General features: G+C 46.2%; 1 protein-coding gene across 1 annotated transcript; it reads left to right on the top strand.

Moving 5' to 3' along the window:
- The first annotated feature begins 5,219 nt into the window (after positions 1–5,219).
- On the top strand, positions 5,220–14,913 carry syndig1l (synapse differentiation inducing 1-like). Its single transcript, XM_085938206.1, has 4 exons — positions 5,220–5,317; positions 7,613–8,174; positions 13,524–13,661; positions 14,743–14,913. Exons 2-4 carry the CDS (start codon positions 7,686–7,688, stop codon positions 14,899–14,901), a joined length of 786 nt encoding a protein of 261 aa, XP_085794332.1. The 5' UTR covers positions 5,220–5,317; positions 7,613–7,685; the 3' UTR covers positions 14,902–14,913.
- The last annotated feature ends 5,317 nt before the right edge of the window (positions 14,914–20,230 follow it).

The raw sequence follows: 20,230 nt of genomic DNA, 5'->3' as shown, positions 1-20,230 counted from the left end.
AACGCTTTACTTCCTTTATTTTACTTTTTCACTTTTATAGGACAATATCTGGTGCCAGAAATGAGTGGAAGGTGTAATTGCACAGCTTGGGTCAAAGTGACCCGGGGGGGGGGTGGCGTGCATTGCGCTTCCTCTCAACCAAACACATCTTATTCAAATATGAAATGCTATTTGTCTTTCAGTGGATGAGTTATAAGCAAATTCTGCTTGAAAAATGGATTTGCCTTTGAATAATGCAAATGATGTCCGGAAAAAGGCAAACAAAGCCGCGGAAAAATACCGACCCAAAAAAAAAAGATGCATAAATTAGCACTAGCACCTGCTCCCATCCTCGCAGGAGCTTTAAAATCCAAATATTGACGATGAAATTGTGACTTCATATGAGAATTGCTAAGAAAGCCAATGGTAATTCCAATCAACAAAGAGCCGCAATTGATCACACGCTGAGATGCTTTCAATTGTGTTTGTTTGCGCTTTACAATGACATCTGAGTCCTTACAGATTGCAACGGAATCTCTTGCTAGGCCGCATGCCAAGCACCAGATTATTCCCCCGGCTCCCCGCATACTAATGTCGGCGTGCAGCTGAGACTTTCTTTTTTGGGGAGATTGATTTTGAAATGTATAATAAGAAGCCGTAGATGGGTGTAATAGCCGTCGTCGGCTGGAGAGCCTCGTCGGTGTGGACATTATCACCCGTCGCAGCCCCTTCAGAAAGGCGCCGGTGGTCTTTGGTGCGGCCCATTCAAAGGAAACAATCGGCGTGCTTTAAACGATCTTTTTTTCGCCCTCTGCGGCTGACTTCAGTCGCCGCTTTAAAGCCTCGCTTGCCGCATAGCGAGGCGGAGCCAGTGAAAAAAAGTTCCTCTGATGTGTCTGTCAGCTTCGCTGCCGAGAGGACGGACGGACGGGCGAGATGTTTCCGCGAGTGTCCTCGACTGTCACTCTCTCTGCTTTTCAGACAAATATCACCTTTTAGCTGCTTGTTGTTGACCTTTGACCTACAGCCGCTGGTGTCGATCTTGTGGCGTTCTCATCTGCTTTACCAAAAATGCATGATTCAAATCTATATGCCATATTGATGACATCATGAAAAAAATCCCTCTACAAGATGCTTGGCTGAAAACGGTGGACCACAACACAAATATACTCCACACGTGTCCAGCCACTTCACATTTCGACTCAGGTGACCTCGGGAGCGGGCGACCTGCCTCGGAGGAGCTATAAAAAGACTTCGATGGTGACGATGGTGAAGCTACTGGCGGGGTCAGGCAGAATCCACCGGCTCCATTAGCACATTAGGGCCAGGAGGGGAGGGGGGGGGGCGGTTCAAGAACATTCCGATTCCATCTTCCTGCACGGTCCCTAATGGAGTTGCAATAAGGTATGCGACCAGAGTGGAGCGAGGCTGACTGACTTCAAGTAAGAAAGATGAGGAAGCAAATGAAACTGCGGATCGGCGCTCGGCAAAGCGTGATCGGAGAAGGAAGCGCGAAGTATCTTATTTGAATCAACATGTCCCTTACACAGTTGAGTAAATTTGGTGTCATTTTTTTTGGGGGGGGGGGGGGGGGGCTTTTCCTTCACGCTTTTGCGCTCGGGCGGTCTTGTTGTCCCGTCACGCGTGACGCCAATGCTAATAAGCACCGAGGCGAACAAGCACGACGCCGTCCCGCGGGCTTTGACGCATCCCGGTGAACTTCCAGTTCCACTCCAGAGAGTTTCTGGGCCGCCCGCTTTAAAGCGTGTTTGTCATGTATGATGGATTGTCTCACTCCTTCGCCACAATTCAAATTCAAATAAAAAATAATAAACATGTCCTTAGGGAATGTTTTCTTCCTCACATCCTATCTGGAGCTCACTTTGTTTTCACATCAAAAAGGAAGTTGGGCGATAGCGATAGCGGCCGCTCGCTCGCTGGCTCGGTATCACCGCTGTGCCATTTGCCTCGTGGCGTCGAAAGAGCATCCAGATTTAGCGCTGGCGCCGACACGGAGGCTAATAAGTGCTCAATACAGCGCCAACAAAGCCCATTTAACGGCGTCATAAACACTCAAGTGTAGAATCTAACGAAAGATCGTTAGAAACAGATCGGACGCTGCTGTTAAATCATCTTCATAAAGACAGCTTGAGGTGACGCTTCGGAAGATTGATGGACAGGAGGATAAATATCAGGAAGAGTGGCTAGTTCACATTAGCATAACTTTGAATCGTTAACTGCCATGCTGATGCTAACGACGAAGCGTGAGTGTACGTTCAAAACAAAAAATCCAGGACGGAAGAAACTCCGGCCTTTTAAATCCAGCCGTCAGCGTAACCAGATGAGACATCTCTGGAGAGTTTCAACATCATAAAAAAGACCAAGGGAGACAGATTTCGGGGCGGAGGGGTCTCGAAATACGTCAGACGGGCGACGATCCCTTGGGGCGAGACATAGAACAGAACCACTGCTGGACTAACAAAACGATAATCACTTTATCTTCTATATTTACAGTTGTGCAGTAGGCAGATCGTCCTCATTGTCGGCCTTTTCTAAAACCCTCGTGAGGGAGCTCGCTGATTTATGCAGAGGAATAATATTTGCCCCCCCGCATGCAAACACTCCATTCGGATGATCACGATTTGAGCAGTGCAGGTACGGAAGCGGCTTCCATCCTGCAACATGTTGCTACGGTCACAACCTCGCCTGATTTGTACGCAAGCTTGCTTTCAGTAGTCATGACGATCAGCATGGAACGCTTGTCAGTGGCGCTATGATATGCCGAGGATTTTTTTTTTGTATTATTTGATGGATTCATATTTATAGATATTAAAATAATGATATATTATAAAATTGGTATTTATTTGTATGATACAAAAGAAAGATATGACCCTAAATAAGTTTCAAAGAACTTCTCGATACAATTTGCATCATCACACGCCCAAGAGTCGACACGTTGACATTTTGCTCATTTGTCGGCGTCCATTACGAAGCCCCCTAAGACTGGGTCGAAATGCCAAAAGTCCTGCAGAAAAAAAAACTGGTATTCTTGGGGGGGGCTTTCATCAGAGTGCACTCAGGTGAAGAAAATGAGAAAAAGAAAAAGGCTCTTTTGGTCCCTTTGAATCCATCAAAAGTGCTGTCGAAATGCTCTTTTCATACGCAAGTTAGCCTCAGCTAAATTACAGCTCGTTTTGAGCTCAAGATAGATGCGGAGGGGGAGAGAGAGGGGTCTAAGTAAAGGACAGGGAGAACTGCCAGATACACAAAGTCAGACACATTGCGAAACTAAAACCCCCCACAGAGAAAATGGAAGCTGTGGCGGATTGAATTGAAAGGTGCCGAGACGAACGGGTCAACTCTCGCGGCCGATGTTGAAACAGAACATCGTCAGACTAAGTGTTTGCGTTTATATTGCCGCATCCATTAGCCCCACAAAAAAAACAAAAAAAAAAAACAAGGTCACTCAGCCTCTGCCAAAAGTCCCATTATCTATGATTAACATGCACACAGGCAACAAAAAATGCCGCTAGTAAGTATTACCGTGTATTACTTTGAGTGTCACTCAGTAGCAACGTTTGGAAAAAATAAATAAGCCTCCGACACCAACGTGAAATTGGGCAAACCCACGTTTGCAGAGTCAGCAAAAATTTAAATTAGCCCCACTATTATACAATTTACTGGGTTGAGAGGACCGATCTAGTTATTTCCAATTAAAAAAAGAAAAAAGAAAACAAGACGCAGTAAATAGTCTGAACAAGAAATGAAATGTTGCCTTGCTACACGAGCGGAATAATTCATGGATTTTGTCGGGTCAGGAAGAATAAGCTAATTTTTTTTTTTCTTTTTTGGGGGGGGAAATCCCGCAGGGTCCATCTCATTAGCAGCCTTTGGGTCTCCCGCCGAGCGCCAGTCTGCTTCTTTGATACGACCACCTGCCTGCGCTTGTTGTGGCGTGCTCGGCCTTAACTCTCACAACTCAGAAGACGAGATGCCACCAACCCGAGTTCTTTGTTGTCGCCCGCCGGCGAGAAGGAGAAGTCTCACTAGTAGCCAATGGTCAAAGGGATAACGCAATGACTTGTGTTGCTAGGAAAACACAATCTATAGGACAATAAAGGGCCAATGTGTGTGGTTGAGGAGCATAGCTACAGTTTGACAGACATTTAAAAAATAATAAAATTCAAAGCATGACTCACCTTTACGCTGAATGTCACCGATGTAATTAGTGGGCGCCTCTTTTTTTTTTTCGTTCGAGCCGCTCCCATCCTGTGATAATGGAACACAAGGAGAAGGTTACTTTGGTCCAAAAAAGAAAAAAAAAAGGAATCTTCTCACTAAACCTCCTGTTAGCTAAAAGTTGGAAAAAAATGCAAGATTAGTTAGCGAGAACACAAATTGATCATTTAGCGCCCGAGTTGAAATATTGTAATGATCTTTTTTGTTGTAGAATTGCAAATAAAGCAATTTATTACAATAACGAATCAGTTTGCCGATGCTCGAAGTAGTTTTCCTGCATTTTAATGGGGACAATCAGCGTGTGATTTACGAGTCGCGCAAACATAAACAACTGCTCCGCCGGAGATATTGCAATTCAAACAAGCCGTAATTACACCACTTTCTCACAGCATGTTCAAATGACACATTTGGGAGGAGGCCCCAAACTTTTATTTGATTTATTACAGGCCCACGTGAGCTCTTGCTGTTTATTTTTTTTAAAGCCAAGTTTAAATATTCAAACTGTTCCTAATATTTGGGCGTGACCCTACGTAAAAGCGGCTCAATATTAAGCAGACAGTGATGAACTGGATCCATCTTTTTTTTTTTTTTTTCTGAAACACTTGCAAAATGAGACAAAATAAGATTGGTGTTTTCATCAAAGCTCTTTATGATGCAGCAGCATGGGAGGAGGAAGATGAGCAGCAGCCGCCCACTACCCCCCCCCCCCCCCCACATGGTTCACCTCGTCCACACATCCAAATAGTGAGCGAGAGTAAAGACGCGCACGGGAGAGGGCGGACGCCGCCTGCTTCACCCGCCGTCAAGCGAAGGAGGACGCCGTACGGTGGACTCATCGTTTCTCTTCCGCCACGCCGAGATCATTTAGCAGGGCGCCACTCGTGGGGGGAGGAAAAAAAAAAAAAAGTGTTTGATGGGGGAAAGGGGAGCTTTGTTGGCGCACGGGAGAGAGCTTTACGCGGAGGAGGGGAGCGCAGCTGCCGCTCCGTCGCCGGGGCTCGGCGGGACACGTCCGCTGTTCCTCCGCGTGGGAAAGTCCACCATTATGCGTCGTGATGCGCCAGTCGGTGGTTGGATCCGGATTGGCGACAACTCACAGGTAGGACGTTTGCTATTTGATTTTCAAAGTCACTGTTTTTGGGGGGGGGGGGGGGGGTTCATTATGCAAATGCAAGCGAGGTGTCCACCATCATCATCATCATCTTCATGAGGGAAGAGGTACAGGTTGCTCGTCCACAACTTCCAGCTGCTCATCGCATCAACACATTCCTTTTGTTAGTGCGCACGTGAGTGTGCGCGCGAGAAAGGCGTTTTTTTTTTTCTTCCTGATGATTTAAAGTAAAAACAAATTGAATTTGGCATACCACAACCCTGTCAAATTTGAATCATTAAAAAAAAATGGCCTCGGTCGAGAAATCATGCCCACTCGACCGCCAATCAAATTTTCCTCATGGAAACAACGAGGCGTACTTGCATGCGATCCGTGCACTCGCTGCCAACAACGAGGCGCTCTAAAGGGACCGCAGCGGTGAACTGTCTGAAGGCAAAATGCAATTTCAGACGGGACGATGTTGTTGTCGAAGCGAGGCAGCCTGCTTGAGAGTGGAGTCAGCCTTCTTGAAAGCCACAAAACAAACGGCAGACATAATGATAGTGGACAAAACAGACTCTCCATTGTGTTGCCTCAATCAATTGGCCATGAAGACAGGTCAGACTCAGCGTTGGCAGGCAACAGCCTGCTATATCGACAGCAAGGCCCCGCTGAATTATTCAACGTTTCCATTTCCACTGGCGGATTTACACTTCAAGGAACATTTCAAAATCATCCACTGGGGGGGGCCTGTTTGGGTTTATCAAAACAAAAAGGCTGCTTTCTCAGTCTAGATGAATTACTACTTTCCTATTGGTCATGGCTTTGGTGCCATCTTGTGGTATCTTAGATGAAAAAGATTAGCAAACTGTCAATTGACGTTTTGGTGGCTTCGGGTCATCGTGGTGGACGTCAGCGCTATTGAGTGATTCCACTTCCGTCTGGAATCTGCATCCCCCGCTCCGAGCCTTGGCACGCGCCCATCAATAACGAGCGGACGTCGGCTTTCATTATGCCCCGCGCGGGCCGTCGCTGCGCTCAAAATTAAATCACAGAGATGAATTTGTCGGCGTCGCCCGGGATGGAGTGGCTTGATAAACGCGGCCGACAGATAAGGCGCATTGGTATTCAGGTGCGCCCCCCCCCCCGGGTTGATAATTCTCAGCTTGGCGAAGAGGGAGGGGTCAAAGGGTGGGAGGATGATTGGCGGTGAGCTGACGGCATGGAGCTGACTGACACTCTGATGGGACGGAAGTCCACGGGGGTTACGTTGGGTTGTCATTACGACACGTGTCTCGGCGTTTGGGTCGGCGAGGACGGGATCCATTTTGCATAATCGGGTCCACTTTTTAGAGAGGAACTGCATGAGTCTGCATCCTCGGAGCTATTTACGGACTTTGTGAGAGCGCTGGAACTGCAATGTCAGGAGAGAAGAGCAACTGGGAGGAGTTCCTGAGAGCTGGTTGGTTGGTTGGCTGCTGGTTGAGGTTGTTTTTCAGGAAAACTGCAAGGCTGGGAATTGTGTTTTATTCATGGAGGTGAGGAGGGAAAATAGTCTAACGTGTTAGGAAAGAAAAGGTTGCAATCTATCTTTTTTTTTTTTTTTTTTGGCACCAAAATACTTCATACTGAATTAATTACAATACCCCCGTCATTTTTTAACTGCTGCTCCAAGTCCAAATTGAAAAACTTTTTCCCAGAGTGACTCGTGGCGAACGACGACGCGCTCTAAAAGTGAGAGAGAAAAAAAAATTCAACGCTAGCGCTAAGTCATCGCAACCGACATCTAGCGTCCCGTGCAAATGCGACCTCAGCTAATCAGGCGTACTTGCACATGATTACAGGTTAAGCATCAAGCATTATTCACAGCCAATAACACTGACAAGGCTTGTTTGTACGCTTGTTGTCTCATTAAAGGCCTAGACAAAAAGTGCAGCGCCGAGCAATTGGGGTCGGGACCCCGAATGAATCTGCATTTGGCATTTCTATTTCCGACACATTCATCAGAGGAAGGTTTCGGAAAAGGGAGGCCGGGGTCGATTGGGCTTGATTGTGTTTGTTGTGGTCGAAAAATCCCAATCTCATGAATGGAAATGAATGATCGGCGAGTTTATGCCAAGGCATTTTTTTGGTCTTATCTAAACAACAACCCGAGCAATGGAGTGAAAACAATCCTGGTGTGTATCAACACGTGTTTCGATCCAGGAAGCCAATTGAAGCTAATTGAGTCGCAACCAGGACTTTTCCAAAAAGTCTCTAAAGTTTTCCCCCCTTCCTCTCCATTACTGTCTCCTTCATCGGCAGATCTCCGAGCGCTGAATGCCGCTAGCGTGTCGAGTACTCGTCAAGGAATCGTTCAAAAGCCTTTTGCGTTGCTATGGAGAACCTCAGCGAGCTCCAGAATCCTTTGCTGGACAAAAATAGCAAGCATAGCATCAACGGTTACGGAGGAGATTTCCCCAAGAATCAGTGCCAGGAGAACATTATCAACTACTTTGGCGGCGAAAGCGGCGGCGGGAAGTCGGGCAACGCGGTGAGCGGCGGGGGCGGCTACAATAGCAACGGCAAGATGAAGTCGCAGCAGCTGCTGGACGCCACCTCGCTGCATTTGGCCGTGGAGGCCTTCTACAGGCCCAACTTCATCTTGTACAAAGAGGACAATGGCAGCATCAAGGCCAAGGAATACAAAAGCGAGTGCTGCGAGACCACCTTCACCGAGAAGAAGGCCAAAGAGACCGGCAACTCCGGCGGAGGCGACGCCGCCGGCTCGGAGGAACCGCAGGCCAAGGCGCCGGAGGACGGCGAACACGTCAAAATCCAGACCGTCTCGTACGAGGTGGAAGAGGAAGAGTACGTGGAGTACGAGGTAAGGCCGCCATTTTGTTTCAATGTGTTCGGCACAGATTCAAGACAGGCTGTTCTGGATTAGCCAAGCGGGCCCAGAACATTTCACTAGCTCCTCATCCATTTTCCCCACAGCTCGAAAGTCACATGGTCATAAGTCTCCATGGCTGACTCTACCCGGGGGATATTAAGTCAAAATGCTGCATTAGCTAACTGTTTTGGCACAGCCGACGGTGCTGCAACGGATTTAGGATTGCCACGTGGGGATCGGGTGTCCAGGTTTTTTTTTTTTTCCCCCACAAACTTCACAAATGAATAAAAACATCATCATCCGAGGCTGCGAAAAAATACTCAGTGGGGTTCATTATGGAGTCGACTTCTGACTCCAGTCGGACACCAGGAGGGAATCCCGCAACTACTTCACGAGATTGGTTTTTATTTTGGACTTCATGTAATAGTTGATTTATTATGAGAGCAACAACATCCATCATTGGCGAATCGTTTTCACATGAAACGCACTGGAAGCTAATTTGACCTTCTCAACATTTTCAAACGACGCTCAGGTCGTGCATAAGAGCCTCCATACCGCAATGCGATGAGTACAGCTCGTTTTCACCACCACGAGCGGCAAATTGTCGACAACCAATTAAAAGGTGCTAACTAATAAGCGCTAACGCCTTTAATGCTAGCGTGAGTCTAATAAGGCCATCAAAGATTGCCTTTGACATGCTTGTTAGTCACTGTAGCTTCACGGCTCACGTACTCGGGCGAGCGAGGCCCGTGCGCTTGTCCGTTTGATCCTCACGCCTTCCCGCCTTTAAAATTATCCGCCGGTTTCACTTGAATACCAAATAGCAGCGGCGGCGGCGGCGGCGGAAGCTATATTTGAATTTGACGGCCATCTGTTCTGCCAGCGCCGGTGCATGAAATCTGCATTTATCAGTGCGATTGCTAGTGACTTGATGATCCGGCCGTGCGCTCTGACTGCTCAGGCGCAATTTCAATCCCCCCCAAAATAAAAAAAACATAACGGCAGGTGTGATTGGAAGGGCCATCCGTATTCACTAAGAGGGGGAAAAAGACGTTTATGCCTTCATTAAATCTAAAACGCCGTCTCAGTTTAGCGCGCGCATATTGCCCGAAAGGCGACCGAGTCGTAAATCCTCATGAAATCTTCCACAGGTATCCTTTCTCTCATTTAGCAGTAAACGACAATAACGATCGGATCATTTCAACGCGGCAGTAAGCGCCGGCCGGCGCAATTGATTTGACCACTGGCTGTCCTCCGCTAACGGATGATATTTATCCCGTCGCACGCCGTGTCTCCCCCCCCCCCCCCCCGCCTATAAAAACCATAAGTGTCCCTCGGTGACTCCGGGAATGTAATAGCCTCGTGTCAAAATATACGACTGGGGGGGGGCAAAAAAATGCAGTAAAGCCAAGCGAGCGGACCTTGAAAGAGGATGCGGTGGAATAAATAAGAAAAAAAAAAAAAACTACCATTTGTCTTAAGCTAGTCGCTACTCTTTGGAAAATAAAAGAAAACACGCCGCATCATTCGACTTGACGCTCTCCGGCTGTTGATTTATCGAGCAGGCAGCTCTATGAAATGTCACAGATGTTCCGATGGCAGCCTTGGGACTAATTCCCCCCTCGAAAAAATTCCCCGGCCGAGGCAAAATTGAAAAGGAAAGAAAAAGATGCTAAAGGTTGAAAGCCTCCTTCGAATTTGAAACCTCAAACTGACTGAGAGAACATAAAAACAGCAAATGGGGAAAGTTTTTGGACTCAATCATGGCGGTTGGGGTCAACGCGACAAAAGAAAATTGGGTAATAGGTGAAGTAAAGAGGAGCAGAGAACTTCAGGGACGATGACCAAAAATTGGATTCGTCTTTTTCCAAACAGTTTGCTATCAGCTCCCTCGCAGATGGATGCGTGCGACGCGGCTAAATGTTTAATTTACAAGCTGATATGGTTGCTTTTGCAATCAGCGGAGAGCAAAATTCCCCGCGGGCCTCAGCTCTTTTTTTTTTTTTTTTTTAACGCCACCAAATGCAGCTAATTATATCGGCCCCATTACGGGCGATAGGCAGCGTCTAATCACATTTTTTGCAAATTACAGTTTTGCCGCTCACTCGTTTGGGCTGCCACAATCACGGCGCTCTGATCTCTCAACGAGAAATGTGTTTGTTGTTTTGATGCGCTTTGTTTTGATTGCATCTCGTAGGAAAATAACCTGAGCAGAAATATGTCTTCTCTTACCGCGACTCGTTAGAATCCTGCTAGCTTTTTTTTTTTTTTTTTATAAGGACGCATGATAAGATATTCTGGAATCTATTTTTACCTAAACTCAGCAATGTCTTTTTTTTTTTTCTCTCAAGATAAGATCCCAAATCGGGCAGTTATCAGCTCCAAAAGCTTTTGCCCTGACATTATGAAAAAAGACAGTGAAGAGAAAATGAGGCACTTGAGTTATTGAAGACAACAAAATAATCGGAAATTTGAAACGTCAGGTGGAAAGTCTTGTTGATTTAATGACACAACGGATTTGACAGCCGTTCTTAAACCGGAATGCGAGGAGGAACTCGTACGTCGCGGCCAAGGACTTTTATCAGCGGTGCGGTGAAGCCACTCCCCTTTGGGAAGTGGCCTGTCACGACGCCTTGGAATTATTAAGTCTTAAGACAAGCGCCCTGCTCACCTCTGGGGCCTTGGGCTCCTACACCGGCCGCATATTTAATCAATTGCCAGATCGTCCCGCGTGGCAATTTCTTATTGACGTGGCTCTTTCATTCAGCCACGTAATTGAATCCCTGTTGGCGGTGAAGTCGTTGGTTTCTTTCATTTCAACTCGGGCGCGTGCCACGCAATTCATTTGTGTAATTTCCAACTCCGAGTAATAAGACCGTTTAAAAAGCCGCTTTTTAATTGCTTTCCGATTTGTCTGTCGTTTCATTCACGCCCGCGGTATGCACGTCATGCGTTAGAATATTCATTCATTCATTACAACGTAATTTAAAACGCATCCGACATCGTTTGATAGACTTTGGATTTTTCCAGCTTGCCCGCTGTTTCTGAGAACCACCCGTGACCTCTAACGCTCTCATCGTGCCCTTTCGCTTGACATATGACTTGATGTGGTTTGTTGCGAAAGGGAATCGTTGACCTTCAAACGCAATTGCGGGTGAAACAACAAACAATCCGAAAATTTCATCTCCGGATTATCGTCCGAATCGTGAACCGACTTACAAACCTGCCAGATATGATCAAGAGCCACCGAATGAAAATGAAAGGAAAAAAAAAAAAAAACCCAGGCCAACTTCTTTGCAGAACTGTCTCAGGAGTATCGTGAAAGCATCCATTATTTCTTTGTTACCTGTCAGGCGATTGCCTCGCGTTGACAGGATTTACGCTCAGAGTGATTCATCTCAACCAAGCCTTCGGTCGCCGGCTCGCTCGCCGGTTAAACGCGTGACCTACATCGTCGTGCTTGCAGACTTTCAACGGAAAGGTTGTGCTTTTTATATCCCAGCATGCCTTGCGTTGTCACTCGTCGGACATTTCAATCAATAACCGAGTCATGAATGGATTTTTTTTTGTTTGTCCCGATTTGAATCTGCAAAGTACTTTTTCAAATCTTGTTTGAATGACTTTTCGTAATAGCACGCTCATTTTCTTCTATTTTGGGAGTCCGTTAATCCAGCGTCTGTGCGAGCATCAGCGTGACAGGTGGGCAAAACTTGACCGCCCACTCGCTAATCCCGACATCAATCAAAGAAGCGGGCCGTGAGAGTACAATTTAATTGCTTCACTCCCACTAAGTACGGACGGAGTCCAAACAAGCTTGGAATAGCAAGCCACTCGCAGCCTGATGAGCTCCGTTCACAAAATGAGCTTTTATTGGATTATAAAGTGGAAAGAAAAAAAAAAAAAAAACACTGGATGACTTTGCTAAATTGTTCTGGCCGCGACATCACTTTCAAAGTGATTTGGCTACCGCAAAGTACTTGTTGGAATTCGGACATGGACATTTCTGATCTAGTCATTTGAGCTCCAGGCGAGGTCGAGAACATCTCTTTCAAGACATTACAACTGGTGCGCTACAGTTGTTTTTCCGTGCTGCCCCTTTTTATCTTGAAAACAATTCCCTCAACGGCGAGAAGACATGAAATAAATATTCACGTTTATTAGACGGACCACAGAAAAACATGCCGGGATTAAATGTAATAAAAGGATAACATTGCCTCATGTTGCTCAAATGGGGGAAGAAAAAAAAAATGCTACACCCCGCCATGGTTCAGAATTCTCTTTGGGTATAAAAATACATCATTTATTTGTCATGTTTCATCCTTGTGTTGGATCATCCTTCAAACGGGATGATGTGTGCAGGCTGCGGCTTAATGCGGCCTTAATCTCTGGTATCTTTTTATGACACAACACGTCTTGGCTCTGGAGTGGAAGGTTATCCATATAGATGGAGAGCCACGAAAAGATGGATTTATTTATTTTAAAATATTGTCTTATTGAATATATGTAGTATTATTATGAATATATTATCCCCGCCCCACCCTGACTGGTGAACTCATTGCACCCAAAAGTTTCATTCAAGCTTGAGGTCTTTTGTGGTTAGGACTGAGAAAATTGTGAGCATCTCCAGCTCGCCAAACTAATGAGAAGCTAATGGAGCGGGGACACGTCGTCCACCACCGACACTGTCGGTACGCACAAGCAGGCAGACTTACCTATTGTCTAAACTCGTATTCTTTTCACTCCAACTTGAGTTCCGTTCTTACGAATCGGGGGGGGTCAATGCCTCACACCCTCATAAATGGTGCGAGCTGATGAGCACACTCGTCAGCAATCTGCACAAAGGAAGACGATACAAAAGCGTCAACAATGAAGTGAGCCGCCGTTTATTCCGCTGACAGCTAAATAGCCGTGTAGCGACAAGGACGCGCCACGCAAAAAGCAATCAAATATAAAAACGGGCTGTTTACGTTTCTCCCGTCTCATGATATGAGCCACCGCTCGCACCGCCGCCCTCTTTCCGCTTTGGCTTCTGTTACCATGACGACTGAGCGTGGCTATTATTCCACTCCCGTGCCAACTTAAGTCACATAAGTAGTGAAGGTGGCGTAACATCTCAAGAAACCTTCCATAGGATACAAACACTCGACAAATAGCGGCTCACCGTGATCAGAGGAAGTGGCGGGAAGTCAAGGTCACAGGTGGGCCGACACAAGAAGTGATGTCGTACATGAGGAAATGCCTGTCAAAAAAAAAAAAGTTGAAGCCACATGTAGCAAGAAAGTGGCTTTTTCCTGATCATCACAAATTCAAATATCTCTGTTTTTCTTGTGTGGCGTACAGACAGACTGCTCAAGCGACAGCGAGAGTGAGGACAATTTCATCGTGGTGCCGCCGCGGGACCACCTGGGCTTGGCCATCTTCTCTATGCTCTGCTGCTTCTGGCCTCTGGGAATTGCAGCATTTTACTTCTCGCAAGGGGTGAGAGCACAACACTAGGAGTTCACTTCCAGATAAAAGCTATATTGCATCCCTCCTGAAATTCCCAGCAAATCCTTAACACACTGCTCAACATTTTTGACCCTGAAGAAAATGAATTCTGTCAGCGTATAACGCATCCTTCAAAAAGTAAAAAAACCTCAATGGGCATTTTTTCTTTTACTATTAAAGTACTGCACATCCGGAAAAAATTGGAATTGATGTCAAATGTCTAATTCACACGCTCCTTGTCGCTAAGTTTAATGGTCACCGTCGTTGATAAAGTTTCAAGGATTTTCCCCAACAAGCCCATTTGAAAGGCATATCCGCACACACGTAAGCTTTCATTCCGATCTTTTTTTTTGTTTTTTGTTTTCCCCGCGCGATGGCCTTCGGCGCATTCCGCGTACAGCTGAAAAGATTCCGCTCTGCGAGGACAACAAAGACAAACAAAGTTAGCCAGCGTAATAAGGTTTGCGCTTGGCGAATCAATAGCAGCTTTGTCCCGTCGGAAGGTCACCGGACAAAAACGCCAATGGGCGCCTGCCTGCCTGCTAACTGCAACAACATCAAAAAATAAATAAATAACACAATGTCTGAATATGAAAACCTTCACGGCGTTTGATTAGAGAGCGGATCTGACTTCCATTAGTGCCACTAATAGTGTGAGTGTTATTTGGAGATGCTGATAAGTGTCGCGCGTCGCAGAGCTCTCTCTCGTGAGGATGCAAATGAGCACGGCGTACTCGGCGACAATCGAGTTATCGTACGCTAACCTCATGATGAAAACAGAATTTGGTCAAGTTCGTTGTCAATTTGTGAGCATCTCGTTGCGATCGACCCGTCGGGCGCATTTGTTTACCCTCCCGTCAAAATGTCAGTATTCCTGCCCGGCTGGTATATTTGGACGAGGTTTTCAAACGATGTTCAATTTGCCATTTATCATCCGACGGCGCAGATTAGCACAAGCCGCGGTCCTTGACATTTGCTTGCTAATTGCCGCCGACGAGCTTTATCTGTCAAGAGGCGGGTCCTCCAACTTTTATCAACAGCTCCCTTTTTTTTTTTTTGCTCTTTCTTTTAGACCACCAAAGCGGTCCACAAAGGCGACTTCCCGCTGGCCAACATCGCCTCCCGACGCGCTCTGTTCCTGGCCGCCCTCTCCATCACCATCGGCACCGGCGTTTACGTCGGGGTGGTGGTGGCGCTCATCGCCTACCTTTCCAAACCGGGACACATGTAGCCAATGCTCATATCTGCCGGGGCGTTCTTTGGTGGCTGTACAGTTTTACCCATCCCCGCCATTCTCATTTGTTTTCCCCGAAGATTCCCTGTCAGCCAGAATTAGCAAACACAAAGAAAAGTTCAAATGGATGTTGGCCCAATTTGCATCGTATTGAGGTTGTCCTAAACCACAAACCACAACTTTGCTCTCCCCCCGGATCCTCAAAGAACTTTCAACAAAGACCAGGACTAATAAGAGCATCATTTCCAATGAATAAAACATCACGTAGCTTTTATTTGACTCACGGGGAAGATGTCAAAGCCCCGACAAGACAATTGTTTCCCGCCAGATGTTGTTTGTCTACCATCCAAATGTGCTTTTTTTTCCTTTCCTGTGTCTAAAGATATTTTGTTAAACGGCCTGTGGCGATAGCATAGCGGGGTTTATGAAGCACCTGGGACAAATTAAACAAAAAAATAGAAGAGGGCTTACGTTTTCGACTCACCGCGCATTGGAGAATGTAAACACGGCAGCCTGAGAGCTAAAAATAACCGCGACGGGAATGATTAAGCTAAATCCGTGTTAACGTTTTTTTTTAAAGGCTGTTTTTCCTCTCCATATTTAAAAGTCACTGCCTTGTACGGAACTTTTGCTGTTGTCTCCAAAAAGTCAAAAAATACTGGAAGCCAAAAAGCAAGTTTGGTCGATAACAGAAGTTATAAATCAGGTGTAGACGTTCTGACAGCGTCAGACTGAGTGGGCGATCAATTCGGCGTGTTCTGCCAGCAGCATTCCACCCATAGCATGAGTGATCGATTTTTTTTTTTTCTTTTTTGGGAGTCGTTAAAAAAAAAAAGCTTAAATTAAAATTGATCATGCTGTAAAAGGAGGGCCGGCAACTCCGTTTGAGATACAAGCAAGATTCCGTGACAGCAAATAGTTGAGAACAAGAAAAAGTATTTAAAGAAAAAAAAAAGACTAGATTAATTACCCAGGTGACTTTATTTTTAATTGCGAGTTCAAGCCGCGAGATCACAAAGGCGACATTCTGCTTAGCTCCCCGGCATCAGTCATAGTTGACATTTATGGAGCGCAATTAGCTCCGTGTAATGGCCTCTTTTTTTTATTTATTTTTTTCTTCACCCTTCTCCAAGGGATTGTCTACTCTCCCGAGCGTGGCCCTAAAATAGCACAAGCGCATTCATTTCAATAATAGGCGGCGGGCGGCGTCAGCGGAGAGTAAACGATCCGCTAAAGAAGTCCACCGGGGACCGCTTGGATGCAACACGCTAGCTTGAACGGGGTAAACATGGCGACATTTGATTTCAGAACCACAAGGTGCACTTACATATATTATATATATATATATATATATATATATATATAATATGTATTTAAATTTGCCCGACCTCCTGGTTTAAGCTCACCTGACCACATGCTTTGTGTTGTGCAACCTGCTTTTATTCAATGAGTGGATCGGCACCTGAAGGACCTGAGTGTGCATGTGTGTGCGTGCGTGTGTGTGTGTGCATAGGTGGTGTGTATATAAAAAAAAAAGACAAATGTAATGGGGGAAATAAATGGAAAAGGGTCTTTCTTGGAAAAAAAAAAAAAACATTGGATGTGCGTTTCTTGTCGGGTCCATTGAGATGCATGCGGCAGCCAGCACTGACTCACAGAGTGTGGGCGGGTTTGCTCGACACGTAGATACCAAGTGCCGCCGGCTTCCTCCGTGTGTACATACAAGCAAACGAACCCCCTCCGGAACGGACACGATGAAGACTCGAGTGAGTTGATGCATGCGGCGGGTGGGAGGAGGCGGTCCCATTATGGACTTGGCGGGGTACAAATGGGGCTCGGTGAGTCACCCGATGGCGCGTTTGTCGGAGATGTTTGTCATCCGGGTTGTGAGAAATACATCTCCCCCGTGAGTATTTTTCCACAACAACAAAAAGCCCAGGATAAATGGCGGCTTAGCGACCTTCCGCCGAGATAGCGGTCGATAAGATGAAGACGTCGTGGTGACTGTTTGGCCTTTGAATCAAAGGAAGACACGAGCGCTAACAATGAGCGAGTAGCAGCGCGGAGGCTGTGAAAGGTTGAACGCGGGAGTCAGGTGGCCTTGCTTGTAAATAGCGAGAGACACAAAAGAGGAATGGAGAAGGAAGCCGGTTGTCCATAAAAGGCGAGACGTGGAAACGATTAAGACAAACTCCCAAGGTCACCTGACTTGATTAAGGGCCTGTCGTCTATGCCTCTAATTGACACTCAATTATCGTCGGCCGCTAACGCTAGAAGCTCCGTCGACATCCCCGACAGTCGACGGATCAATCCCGCTTCTGGCGACTTGAGCAAGCTGACGATCACGCGTGACAATGAGCTAACGTGAATATTCCCCCGGCGGTCATCATTTCCCTTTTAACTTTCTCTCCGCCCCGCCTACTTGAAACTCTCATTCCTCTTGATCCGGCTTTCTCGTTTTATCTTACGGAGTGGAGTAACGAGCGTATTTTCAAACGGAGCGTGTTTGAAAAGCTCGTACGGTATCTGGTAGTATTCGCGTTCACCGGTGGAAAAGCTTTCAGGACATCAAACGCACCCCACAAAGAGTGGCGTCGGATTCGAGCTGGCGAAGGTGCCCACAACCGGCAATTCCGCGGTCGGCCGAGCATAAAATCAGACGGATTTCTGCTAGCTTTGACTCAAAAACACACACACACACACATAGCCGCAACAATCAACCGCTTCAGATGGAATTCCAATTGTAGGGCGAAAAAGGCCAAAAGCATTCTGGCAGGCATCCGGGCCGACCCAGACTCTCTTGCCTGATCGGTTCTGGAGCTGACCCGGGTCCTGAGGGAGAGCGAGCGAGAGAATTGTATGGAAGCTTAAGAAAAGGGAAATTGATTCTTTTTTTGCTGCTCCCCCTTTTGTGTTTCAAAGCAGTTGATCCTAAACTAAAAGCTACTTTCGGTGACAAATACAAGCGAGAGAACGACAACACACACACACACACTGGGTTGCATTAATATAGAGTGTGTGAGGGAAGTTTGCCCAGAGGCCGCCAGAAGAGCAAACAGTGAGTTTCCAGATTACATTGGAAAGTTATTTCGACCTCTGGTCACCTCGGAATTTCTAACGCTCTCGCAACACGGCCCGCGTGTTTTTCTAATTGTAAAAGATTTGAGAATGTCACTCTCAGTTTAAGTTCTGTTAAGAAGGACCAACTGTTGAGCGCAGCAAGAACGGCGCCCGCAGGTCTCCTTCCGACGAGCCTTCTCATTAATGTTTAATTAACAAAGCTAAATGGAGTTATTGAATGGCGGCAGAAAGCGTCATCCCGCCGAGAAGGGCGCCGCCAAACAAATGACCGCTCGCCTTCATCACCCCCGGAGAGATTTTTGGTGATGAGCTCATTTTTCTTTGCTCGGTGCACTCAGCACTTTTTTCCCTAAATGGCTTTTGGAGCACTGCGGAGCGCTCGCTGCGATTGAAAAAGGGATTCCGCTGAGAGGCGAACGGAAAGGCACGGCGGGGTCAAAGTTGCGAGACGACGACGTCCCGGTGAAGCGTTTCTCGGCAGCATCGGCATTTCTATCATTCTCTGCGATAATTAGCGCCTCTAAAACCTCGCGGCGGCTAATTTGGCCCGAATGCATTTGCGCAGCTAGCCGCAATCCACCTTGCTTTCGCAATCAAAGCTATAATTGTGTTTTTGGTAATTGAAACAAATTATTCACGGGAACGCAGATGCGGCCGAGTTGTTGTTATTAATGATCTCGTTTGTTTGCACGCCTTTGCGTAAACTTCCGATTCGAGAGCGAGCATCAAAGTGTACGGATTGGGAATGTGCCCATTAATATATATTTTTTTCATTCCTTATGATGATTTATGCAACTTATTATTTATTGATTACGCTGACATTCATCCCGCCGATAATTATCGCTTGACCTTTCCGCAAAAGTGCCGCGTGGAATTGATTGCAAACGTTAGCAGCGAGGACGCTTGACTTCAACAATTTCTTTACGACTAATTGCAAAGGTGACGAGGTTCGAAGGCTTTATTTGGATTCGCGGCACTTATTTTCTAAATGATACGATGGGATCTTTGACAGACGTCGAGTTGCGGTTCACCCTTGGTGAATTCTCTCTATTTTCTGTCAGGGCAAGTGACTGCTGTGCCCTAAAACATTCACCGTCATGATTATTTCTTATTCCGCCTGAGCGCTTTCCTTTGTTCCCAGGCTCTCCGGTTTCCCTTGTTCTCCCGCTAATGAAGGCTAACAGAGTGGAAGCCCATGCAATATCTCACCTTTAAAAAAGAAAAATTCTCCAAACTAGCCCCCTTGTTTTTATCCTGATGTTTTGCCACATTTCTCTCAAACCTTGCAGGAACACATTCCTGACCTTGTTGTTTTTCATTACAAACGAGTCCTCGGTGGGTGCAAGTGGCAGGCCTCTTGACCCCCATCTCGCGACCTTCATGGCGGAGACCTCGCCATGAAGAATTGATGCACAGAGCAGGATTAGATGGCAAGCTTTGTTTTGGGAAGGGAATTGCTTCTTTGCTTGCTGTTGTGGTACATGATATTTATATATAAATGAATACAATAAATGAAATGAATAGAATAAATTAATATAAATTAAAATGACTCACTTTTGTACATTTCTAGGTGTGCATGGGAGTCATTTGAAATTTGTGGGGAGCGTGCACCGCCTCCAAATGCCCCATAAGAGTATTAAATACGTCACGTCTAGTAGCTACCTACTTTTTTCCCCCTCTGACTAGGAACAGTAAATAATAATAATTTCTCCCAGCTGGACGGTAATTCAGCAGAAAAGCCCCGAAAGTGACACGATGACTGCAGGCATTGGAGCGATGGTACTGCGTCCTTTCTCACAATGTCTCATTTTGTGTCACACTTCACACATCAATTATTCACCGCTACGCTTGCTTCGTGTTAGCGGGATCCATTTGGCACGTTATGGGATGATGAAATGCTGTCAAAAGGGACCAATTCAATATCGACACTGTCACTGCCGATGTTCGAATCGTGATTAAACGAGGACAGGACTACAAGCAGTAACTTTTGATTCCATAAAAAAAAAAAAAAATGGTACCAGCACACAAGTGGCCAGCCAACACCAATATTTTTTATGCTCAAATTCCACTGCTGCATACAGAATATGAAAAAAAAAATTCCAGTAATGGATGAAAAAATGTGAGCAATAAATGTCTTTCAATATGTTGGTGCTTTAATGCAGCGAAGGGAAACGGCATCGTTATTCACCCCGGGAAGCCTCCTCCTATACCTCATTTCTTTACTTTTACAAGAGTCTTGAAATCC

Source organism: Syngnathus leptorhynchus, chromosome 18, assembly GCF_054491065.1.
Source record: "Syngnathus leptorhynchus isolate UIUO chromosome 18, UIUO_Slep, whole genome shotgun sequence".
NCBI classification, from domain to species: Eukaryota; Metazoa; Chordata; class Actinopteri; order Syngnathiformes; family Syngnathidae; genus Syngnathus; species Syngnathus leptorhynchus.
Note: the sequence above shows the minus strand (reverse complement) of the source record. Positions and strands in the feature narration are given on the sequence as shown.